The 12,207-nt window shown below is 31.3% G+C and overlaps 1 protein-coding gene across 5 annotated transcripts in view; it reads right to left on the bottom strand.

Moving 5' to 3' along the window:
- NECTIN3 (nectin cell adhesion molecule 3) overlaps positions 1 to 12,207 on the bottom strand; it is a 128,087-nt gene that overhangs the window by 49,046 nt on the left and 66,834 nt on the right. For 4 of the 5 annotated variants that reach the window (XR_006384965.1, XM_044251360.1, XM_044251359.1 and 1 more), the window contains exon 6: positions 88 to 226. Coding sequence is in view for 4 of the 5 variants with exons in the window: in XM_044251360.1 (XP_044107295.1) it covers positions 88 to 226 (139 nt within the window). In the remaining variant the exon portion in view is untranslated. Of the gene's footprint in view, positions 1 to 87; positions 227 to 8,692; positions 10,510 to 12,207 lie in introns of those variants that run through there. The other variant, XM_044251358.1, reaches the window with a different exon arrangement.

Raw genomic sequence — 12,207 nt, 5'->3', positions numbered from 1 at the left:
CCCTCAGACATTTCACAGCTATAAGCAGCTGTAAAGATAAAGCCTGACTTACACTGAATGTTGAACACAAGCAAAAAAGTTACCTACACTTTGTCAAGATAGGATGGTCTCTTTTTTCGAGGAGTCAGCAGGACAGTCACAAAGACAGCAATGATGAAAAGAGCAAGGACAGCTCCAATTACAGCTCCAGCTACGGCTATGGAAGAGGTCTGCTTAAATGGGACATCTGTAAAGCAACACAAATTAGGCTTTTCAAACAATTTTTTAAAAAAGAGTTCTTGAGTTTCCACCCTAATTTCTAAAATGTTCAAGGACTGATTGAAACATGATACCCAACAGCAAGATTAGAGAACCCCCAATTTGATTCATTATTTTTCGTAGGATTATGCTAACACTGTTCTTCCTTGCAGGATGTCACCTTAGCACTTCAGCTTTGTTTTTTTTTCAAGTTATGAAAATAATATCCCAGTCAGACATCAACAAGTTTATCTATTTTCTATGGGCAAGGAATGTCTGAAGAGAAGACAGAGAAAAGGATGAAAACTATTTTAAATTCCTACTCTAAAAAATAATTTTTTTCATTATTCTCAGTTAACCAACAATATACATTTGCCATTTTTATTCTAGTAGAACATAAGAGAAATTCTATTAAGGAAACTAAAGGGTTACAAGAAGGGGCAAAACAAAGACATAAAAAATATCCCAGATCTAATAAGTACGTTGAAAATTACACTGTATGTTTTTACATAGAGGTATTATAAAAACAGCACTGCTGTTGTTAATTTTCCCTTCACTCATAAACATTTAATACAAAGTCCACTGAAGAGAGTGTCTTTACTACACAATTAAATGAAAAAATCTTCCCCATCCCTTGTTTGTAAACACACTACATAATTTCTAAATACCAATTTCTCTTTCCTAGCCTGTACCATAAATTTTGTTAAGAAAGTATTTTAAAAACATATTTATCAATTTTTAGCACTTATCACTTCATACAATCCTGAAAAGTCACTCCACTTTATGAACATCCAAATAAGGGAATTAGGGAATTTACTAAAACTATTGTATCTATGTGCTTTCAAATGTAAACATTATGGGTATGACAATACAATCAACCCTTACATGTAAATATTACTCTGATAATTTAAGTGACATCAAACTTTTTGAGTAACTACCAAGTATCATCGATATATAAAATTGTTTTATCTTTCTACCCAATAAGAAAGATAATACTGTAAAAATGAAAATACTGCAATTCTAAAGTTAAATATTCTGTCCAAGCTCTTTCAATCAACTAATAGTAGAGAACAAAGAGTAACATAAACCTAGCTGTGGTAGGCTTGAAGCCCTCACCATTATGTCCTTGTTGGGAGAAAATGGTTTTTGCAATATCTAATGTAGAGTCTCTTTTTGGTCCCCTACTTGGAAATGGAGAGTTCTCAGATTTCACTTAAATGGACATTCATATAAACTTCTAAATAATTGCAATGACTGGTAGAACCAGACATGGCAAATTTAAAGGAAATTAGAGCACTATCAGTTTTGAAATGTTTCACTAACTTATCATCATAAGTATTTCCATATATTACATATTTAGAAATATTTTCCAACTGTTTCTACTAAAATGTGAGTCATATGATGTTTGCTTTTAAAAAAAGTTTTACTTTCTTCTCAGTTATAAAAATTTCTTTAGAAAACTATCAATCCTCAGTTCATTTATTAATAAGTCATTCTGTTAGTCTCATTCTACACTAAGAACTTTATACCAATCTAAGTAATCCATTTCATTTAGATTAGAATCTAAAAATATTAATATATGCAATTTTTTTGTTGTTGTTAAAGTAGGTTCCATAGAGTAGAGTTCAATGCAGGGCTTGAATTCATGACTCTGAGATCAAGAGTAGGATGCTTAACCCACTGAGCCACCCAGATGTCCTCAGATAAGACAATTATTTTAAGCAATATAACCAGCTTACTCATGTGAGACTTTACCCTTATTTGCTAACACATGCCTAATTTATCTTCCCATTATTGCTCATTTGTCTAATTCCCACTATTTCTATTTGAATATGTGCTACACGAGAAAAGATCTGAAATCCAAGCCAATCAAATATTATTCTGCTCTTGTAAATGTTTAAAAACTTAGAACGACCTAGGAATAATTTCTACTCTACATTATCACTTTTCCCACTGTATAAATTATATTTTTGTATTCAATCTTTAACAATAGGTCAACTGACACCTATTAAGATTACTGTGCCCAAAGTTACCTGCCCAAGGCCATACACATTGTCAGTGGCACAAATAAAAAATCCCAATGTGTCAGGTACGCTACTTATGTCACACTAGTTATTCTAAAGGTTTTCCTTTAAAGGAAATCTTCATTTTGCTAAAGGATAAAAAGCAGCCCTATCATTTTTGCCCATGTGTACTATTCAAATCTGAGGGTTATCTTGATGGTAAGGACAAAGTTAATACCATATTTATAATAATACTTCCAAAGGTATTTTTGGAAAACTCAGGTTACTCTTTGAATATAGATTTTCAATGTATAGATCATTATACATTCTTCATCAAACAGCACACCTCCAAAAAATCTTTCAGTTAATCTTAGCAAAGATACTCAATTTGGTAGTGGTTATAAGAAAACATAATCACAAACTTTTCACATCCTAAAGTAATTCCCAACTCTATACACTATTTTTCATACCCTTAAGTAATTCTCAAGTCCAATAGACACTATTTTTAAACATTTAAGTTATATTTATCCACTTCTGTCCCATTAGCCTTATAACTCCTAGCTCTAGGGCTTTGTAACTGAGAGTTGACTGCATAGACCTTAACTCTTCCTTCTATCTTAATTGGACATATTTCTTTCACTGAGTTCTATTCATTCTATATTCATATTTATTTTTGTATACCTCTTCTAGTATCAGAAAAGTATAGCAAGAGCTGAAAAGAGTAACAGAAAGGAAAGCTAGGTATGAACCCATTTATCAATAGGCTATTCTATATAGGTAAATTGACTATGTTAAATACATATATGGGATATATTTCATATTTCCATTTCTGATTTTTCTACTAATTGACAAAAAAAACAAGAATATATTTAAGGGTATTAATAGATGATGAACACATTGTATGAAATGCAAAGGAAGGGCAGAAATTTCTTGCATTCAAGTCAAAGAATTTTAGTAAGAACTGAGAATTTTGTTCCAACACTGTCTCCTCCACATTTGTCCACATAATCTACGCAGACTCTATATTACAACAAAATAGGAAAAAAAATAAGCAAATGTATAAAAATTTGGCATTCTTACACATTCAGCTAATTTACTGACTGACAGAAAGCAACACTGCTATCACCCAAGGAAATGGTATACTAAATCTTAAAGATATGCTTACACTCAGCAGAAAACAAGGCAAAAGTGTTAAAATATTTGGCATTAAAGGATTGGTGTATGTGTATCTCAAAAGAATAGCTTCCTATTACTATGGCACCTATTCTGGATATATTATACTGGAAACTCATCTACAAAACCAACAAAAAAATAGCATTCCCCAATACAACAAAACCTTACTGCCCATAACCAGAGATATCTTACCTATGCCTTAGCCTTAAGGGGAAAACATTAAAAAAATCTGTTAACATATCATACCAAAAGAAACCATACAGATATAAGAAATTTCATTACTTTGAAAAAATATACATAAAATTACTAAACTGAATTTGTCTTTATTACTGATACATAAGAATAAAAAATATGTGAAAGCTATTCAAATGTTTGCTCACCTAATTCACATCTTACAAGATTTGAAAAAAATAATTCTATACAATAAAATAAAGCAATTAGCTAAAACCACTTAAAATGGGTGAGTATAGAAATCTACTTGCCCTGGGCACCTGGGTGGCTCAGTGGGTTAAAGCCTCTGCCTTTGGCTCGGGTCATGGTCCCAGGGTCTTGGGATCAAGCCCCACATGGGCTCTCTGCTCAGCGGGGAGCCTGCTTCCCAAACCTCTGTCTGCTTCTGTGCCTACTTGTGATTTCTGTCAGATAAATAAATAAAATCTTTAAAAGAAAAAAAAAAAAGAAATCTACAAGCCCTTTTCACACTTGTATTCAAACAGTAGGTCCTAATAATTAAATGAAACCTTCATTTTTTTATTCCCTTCATCAAAACTTCAGTGCTGTATCATGATTCATATATTAATATGAATTATCTACAAACTTATCTCAACTTCTATTTGCCCCCATAATACCTATCACTGTGTTACAAATTTTCCCCATAAATAGATCTCATTTTTATTTTTCAATAGCCTCCTTTAATGCTTACCTTTCCAATATATCTAGTTCTTTATATCCATCCAAATATTTATCTACTTTTTAATAAAAGTCCTCTCTTTGGCTCAGAACAGTGTTGTCAGCATCTCATTCAACAAATTCTCAATAGTAACCTAGTATGTGTCAGGCACATGCTCAGTGCCAAGAATGCAAGGATGAATTTTATATCATCCCTATCCTCACCATAGATAGCAAAATCTTCAAAGTGGGGTCACAGAATCCATACATATATATTGTCCAACATAGGGATTATCATCATTTATCTTATCCTTTTTTGGGGTAAGTGATAATTAACAAAATAAATGTTGTACTAGTACATAGTATGTGGACTGGCACTGGTGGCCCCACATCATCCAAATGTCAGGAGTTCACTTGCTACACAAGACACCCACAAAATCCTGTGGGAAGCGTGGAGTGGGTTAGTTCCAGAACATAATCAAATAAACACTTGGTTGTTCCTCTCGGCACAGTCAGCATATTGTGACCCACTGTGATATATGAGAGTTCAGGTGAATGAACTAGTAACCAGCCTCAATTTAAACAGAGGTCAAGAATGTAAAGGAGGCACAAGATAAGTACCCTGGGTGACAGGTGAACATCTGACACATAGACCAAATGAGGGTATCAGTGCTAATCCATGTTATTTATTAGTAAGCATCTATTCCCAGTAGATACCATTCCTGCAAAGAACTGGAAGAATGAAGAATACCAATAATGAAGGCACATTTAGATACTAAATGAAACTGCAAATTAATTTTTTGTGTAATAATAAATCTATAGTACTTTTCCTAAATATTCCTTCTCTTTTACAGCTGTATGCTGCTATATTTACAGATGAACTAATGGCAGGAGGGATTATGTGGGTAGGAGTTTAAATGGAACAAGAATGACCATGAATGGATAACTGAAGCTGGTACATGAAAGTTCATTATTCTATCCTACTTTTGTATAATTTCCCATAATACAGTGTTTTCTTAAAAAGGGAGCCCAGTCTTCTAGATCTAGCTACCTCTGGCTTTAAGATCAGACTGTCCCTTCAAGACTAGGTATTTCCTGAGATATTTCTCATGAATTAAACTGTGAAATTAGATATCATATCTTTATAGAAATATTTATACATGTAAGGAAATGGGGTCTTGACTTACTCTCAAATATTTTAAAGTTATCCTACTAAACTCACTTCACTCTGTTTCACCTATAACATCCAGCCAGACACAGCAGCAGAAAAGGTAAGAGAACTAGTACAACCCAAAACTGAATCAAGTTTTATCCTCATAAATTGAAAGGAACATGGTAAAATAACTATCATCAAGGTTCAAGAAAATGATCCCTGTGGATATAAACAGCAAAAGCTATTGTAAGCAAACCTATCACTACTCAACTCAAAGTAAATAGGTGGCAAACAAAACAAAACAAAAACAAAAAAACCCTGCAGATTACTGGAATAGGAGAAAACAAATATTAAAAAGAAAGCATTCTTTAGAACATAGAAAAGGTGATATGCCATGTATACTATTCTAGAGATTCTTTCAATGCATGAATTTTCATTGGTGTAACAAGAGAGAAACTAAGCTTAATCTAGTCAAACTGTATGCTATTTAAAAACAAAAACAAACCAAGAAACACTGCTGCTTGCATTAAGATAATTTAAAGTTTAGGAAAACCAGTATAATTTTAAACATCAGAGATAGAAAACAGGGAGGTGATTACAATTAGAAACAATGGCATTTATACTGAAAGCTATTATATTTATAAGTGAAAACACTAAATGCCAACTTACAAAAATCTCGTGTAATATGTTCATCCAAATGAAAGCCAATATATATGATTTAACTTATGTCAAACAACAGCAAAAACATTCAAAATTAGTTTTAACTGCTAAGACTATAGAAACAGGTAATTAATGATTGTGGAGAATGTTATTCATTATGTGTAGACAGGAAAAAGGAATTAAATGATCAATTAACACTAAATTCTGTAATAGCTAAGCTACAAACTTAGGTGCTCTCTCAAACTTTATTTAACTGTATCCTTAACCTGATACTGTCTTACTTGGGAAGAGAAATAAAATAGATTTCAAATTCCCAAAAAACTTAATTAAAATATAAGAACTAGATTATAACACACACACACACACACACACACACACACAATCTCTCTCTCCATCAAATGACATAACGAGTACAAAGAAGGTAATACAGAGACATAGGCTTGTTATAGAAATATGCCTCTAAAGAATTTTTTAAAAGCTTTTATTTAAAGATTTGTTGCATGGCTATTAGGGCTACCACCTGATAAATAATTTGGTAAAAAATACCACTGGTACAAATTAAAGTTAAATCCAAACCCAATACACCAAAAAATTGAAAAAGGATCTTCTTATGGATAATACATTTCCAATTAACAAGTAAACAGAAAGAACAATTAAATTTATCATTCCTCTATTAGAATTAAAAAGTCAATACGCATACCGTCTCTTCCTCTCTTATATTTTACACTGATTACTTCCACACATTCATAACTTCTTGTTCATATACCTTTACTGTTAATCAAAAACAAAAATCAAACTCAAATCGGATGTTTTCCACATATAAAATTGTTATATTTATCTCAATTTTTGCACTCATACATTGTAATTCCTACAAGCCCTTCTGCTACACATTTAGCTAGGGTTATCTTTAGAAAACGTTCCTATATATGGCTATCAGAAGCAATACTTTCTACTGAAAAACCCTTAATGGTTTCTTTAAATGTTAGACTTATCAAATAGAAACCTTTTAGGCACATGGTAAAATACTAAATATTTCAACTATAATGTATTCCTCAAATGTCACTTTTAAAGTTAACCCCTAGCCTATTAAAGTTTTAATGTATTTTAATCAAAATGGCAGGAAAAAATAAAAGCTGCATTCAGCATCCCTGCATCACTGAAATATTTTAACCAGTGTGAAAGAAAACCCTAAAGTGAATACAAAAACAAAATGCCAGTTCAAAGAAAAAAGAAACAAAAATAAACATGGTCAAAATAAAACATTCTTTCATCTTTTCCAGAAAAAGAAAAGGTTTTTCATATGTATCTATCAATTAGCTGTGTATATCACAGATATTAAAAAATTAAAAAAATGTTTAATGAACTATTCATGTTCACAAATAAGTCTCTATGTACAGTAAACAAACCTCTAATAATCAGCAGTGCAATGTTTCAAAAAGTCTTAAGTAGTATCAGATTCTTAAGATTTTGAAATCTTTTAGCTTGCCAAATGATTTAGTTTAGGGATACAGAATTATCAAACACACACTTGTAGTTTTGCATGTTGCCCTCTCCCATCAAAAAACAAAACAGACCAAAAAAGGCCCACCCTGAACACATAATGGCCACAATATAAAGGAGGGTCTTAATCACTAAGTATTTATATTTTTGAAATGCAGTTCTTAAAATATATTGCTGATTTCCTTCACATAATATTCAAGTTGAGATTTAGACAATGATTATCCTGCTCAGATTCATATAGCATTTCAAACCATTGTTCTAAAGATGAAATTGTGAACAAAAAGCCACATATTCACATCTTCCATAGTGAGAATTTTAGATCCATCTTTCTTGTGGCCATATCAGTGCTATATTTAAATTAAAACATAAAGTCTATTTCAATCACAGAGTATTACCAATAAAATTTCCTTCCAATGACTTGGACCAAAGAGTTAATATTTGTGTATCAGTGGTTAAGGATATTAAAGTCAGATATTCTTAACAATGTATCAATGAGCTTACCTGTATCCTTAGCTGATATTATAGTTTTAGACTAAGTGTGTGAATGTTTAGGAAGAGAAAAATAAGTTCCTAATTCCCACAAAATACTGCTAGTTCAAAGAAAGGAAATTATGCTATAATAGTTTAGAATAAGGCCTTGACTACTTGCAAAATTCTATGAACATGTTAGAACTCTGCCTTATAAAACATTCCTTCAGATTTGATGAGAATCACCGGGATTTGGATGGTTGGGGGTTAAAAAAAAGTACCTACTTTGCCTTTTTATTAACAAAATAATTTATTTATGATTTTCCTACTAACTTCCACTTCAGTTCCCTGGCAAAATACCTAAGGCAATTCTACACAGTCCTTTTTCAAATGAATCATCAACAGAAAAAACATATTCTTTGGGCTTCAAAATAGTTGTCATTATTACAATTTTATAGGACTCCACTGTAGAAGCAATTTATAATTACCTCACAAAGAAGAAGATCCACATTTGAAGATTTAGATAACATTTCTTTTTCAAAAGATACATGATTTCTGGGAAGAATATACTTAATGAATTATGCAAAAAACAAAAACAAAACAAAAAACCTTATGATGTTTCCAGTTTTAATTGGAAAAACAAAAACCTTGAAACAAATACATACATTTAGGAGGAAAAGGGGGATGGTTTGCCAATATCCATCAGCAAGCGTTAGTGACTGGTTCTATAATCAGATTTTTCTCATTAAACCTCAAATTTACAAGTTTATTCTAATTTTTCTATATATTTACCTGTTTGAACAACATCAATATTAGATTACTAAAATAAGATGGGCTAAAAAATTCCTTGTATAGATTCTTGGCTGACATGTCTTATTTCTGAAAACCAGTACTCCAATGCTAGCTTATCCACGTTGTTCCATATACTGAAATGCCCTCTCTGAACTATATTTAACTGCGTACCATCTTTTCGTTATTATTCTTATATTTAGGACATAAAGCATTCAAACAAAACTATGCCACTTAACATACGAAAATCCATGTTCATACAACATTTAAGAATTGTCCTCCAGAGATGAGAAAAAGTGTAATAATTATGTTTAAAAGGCATGTTTTTATTATAACTCTTGTATTTTGGACAAAAATACTGACCAGCTAATTATGCTCTTCCACACATCATGTTCACTGAGTTTACTACCACAGTTTTAGTGCAACAAAATATCTTTGAAAAGCCACTCTACAGTAATTATGGCAAGGCTCATTAAAATGCAGAGGTAAAGATTCCATTTGTGTAGAAACTTAGAAAATAATGTTTGAAAAGCAAAGGTGTTTCATCAGGCTGAATATTTTTTTGTATACTAAAAATATATATAAACATTTCTTGAATTAGTTTTATAGTCAATTTTGATGTAGTATCATTTAGTGGTGATAAATTTTGAGAGGTATATGTTTAACAAACATTATACTTGAGATTATAGTCTTAGGTAAACATTTAATACACAATGCCAAGGTAGTTTCCTTTTTTTTTTTTTTTTAATTTTTGTACCAAAAAAAGTCATACATTTAATGTTGACATTTCTTCTTACCTGTGTGCCTCAGACCAATAAAGTACTCTGCATTAAAATTTAAATCTTGACAGTAGTACAGCATTGAAAAAAAAATTGTAAAGCAGCTCAGATACATTGAACCCAGATTTTACATTTTCATTTGTCAAATTAGAATATAAAAAGCTTGAAAATCAAGTTGAAAAAGCTTATTCTTCCTCAAGAAAAAGTATGAACAATTTGAAAATGATCAACTAGTATGAATGAAACATTGTACATAGGTAAGTCACATATAGTGGTTGCTAAACATACCACTCCCTCCTGGAAATTACCGAACCATCTACGTGTGAAACTAAGTCATCTTCATTGTCGTCATAATGTTCATCGCTGACGAACTTCATTCCCATTTTTAGATCTTCATAATAATCCATTGGTCTTTCAAACCTACTGAGATTTTCTACATTGTTCCACTGCGTTTTTTCAGGCTCTTCTAAATAGTCTTTCCGTATTAGATTGTTCACTGGATTTTTGTTTTCTTTTTTCACACTGTCTGGGTAAGAATCAAGCTCATCTTGTTGAAGAACATCTATTTGTGATTCTTTTTGCATATCTGATGGTGGAATGTAGTTCTTGGCAAAATAGTCTCCACGAAACGTCCGTCTTCTCCTATAGCAGAATATTCCAGCCAAAACACTTACAAGCACTATGAAGAGAGCCCCACCCACTACACTAGCAATGATTGTGCCAATTGTGTCATCCTTAATTGTTGCCAAAGTTGACAATGGGAAGGGCAATTTTTTTGGTTCTGTTGCTAGATCCTCGATGTCAGCTGTTGAGGGATGCCACTGAATTGTAGGCTGAAGGGTGGTAGTAGTAGGAGGATCTAATGGAAACAGTAAAGATAGACAAGACACAGAAAGGCAAAGAATGTCAATGCAGGCTGATTCGGCAGCAAGTTGAAAAGACAGCACAGTTAATGAATATATATTCATAGTAATAATAGTTTTTCATTCTTAAGATCAGAATGTAGTGGTACTTATGTACTTTTAAAAAATAATAAAACTGACATTTAGCCAGTTGACAAAGAAGTAAAAGGAATGAAAAATTACCTATGGTGTTAATCCTAAATTATTCTATTCCAAGTTTAATCATGGTATTAAATGTCAAGGAATACTTTTTTCTACTTCTTTTTTTTTTAATGAAAAGCATACTTAAGTGTCCTATATACAGCTGGCTTAAGAATTATCACATAAAAAGATTAAATAATCCAAACATTTTCTTAGCCAGAAGAACAAAGAAATAAAATGAAAGAATAAAAAAAATTAAGTTATGATTTTTTAAGATCCATCTTTACCTAATTTCATTTACTTTTTTAAAAAAAGAATGAAAAACTATAGATTCTTGTTAAGTGGCCATAGTATAAGCTGTTGGTTTAATAATTCTCTCAAAAATATTTTCCTTAAGTAAAGAGAACTCTTCAATTTTTAGAAAGGACATACGTAGTATATACCATTATTAGGCAATTTGAAAATAAAAAGCATATGTTTAAACTGTGTTAGCCAAATGGGCTATATTATCAAATGAGACTAACAGACAAAGACAGTAAAAACATGTTACCAAGTGTTATAAAAATGTCATCACCATGTCTATATCCCATGGGTAAGATTTCTGAACACTTAGGAAACTGGAAGAATTTCAACCATATCTGCAAAATTTAGTGTCACATTGCTTTAGTATGGAGTCTCAAAGAACAGCTAATATTTTAGAGAGAACATTCTAATAATACTTATATTAGATGCAAATGATCCTGTGTATTGCCATTAGATTACAGAGTAAATAGCTATTAATATTAAAAAGCAACTAAACATAAATAGTAAAAATTAAAGATTGGTTAATAATCAATTAAGTGGTATTTGTAGGTCATGTTACACAAAACGCTAGAGTTTGAAGATAGGATGAGTTAAAAAATCTTGAGTTTCTTCTTTGATAAAAATAAATGACCCGAATGGTAATCTCCTAAAATTAATTTTTATATGAGTGGTACTGATAGAGCTTTTAAAAAATGATTGTTAGAAAAATACTAAAGCTACATGGGGTAAGTTATTCTAAAATTACAAGCTAAAGAAAAATACTTACTGAAACAGGTTTCATCACGGAATGCCATATGTACAGAATGTGGTAAAAATTTAGCAAGTACAATATAAAATTTAACAAGTACAATATAACTAATTTCCCATGAATTTAAACCAATATAGAAGGCATTCTGCCAAGTACTTTGAAGTATTAGTTATCATATTATATGTAAGTGACTCAAGGAAGAGTTTTAATTTGTAAGAATATATTATTAACTAGCTGAACAAATTTAATCTTAAAAAAAATTGTGAAATTGTAGGATGATTTCTAGTATAAAGTAGTAAAGCTTATCACATAGGGCAACTTCAGAGAACCAGGACATTAAATAAATTAAAAAGTAATCATCTGTCAGATAACTCATGTATTTTCTGAGGTGGTGGGACTAGTGAGAAAGTTTTAAAAACCAAATGTCATCTTTATAATGATTTCCAAAGAAAAAAATATTACA

Source organism: Neovison vison, chromosome 6 (assembly GCF_020171115.1).
Source record: "Neovison vison isolate M4711 chromosome 6, ASM_NN_V1, whole genome shotgun sequence".
Taxonomy (NCBI): Eukaryota; Metazoa; Chordata; class Mammalia; order Carnivora; family Mustelidae; genus Neogale; species Neogale vison.
This window is presented reverse-complemented; position numbering and strand designations above follow the sequence as displayed.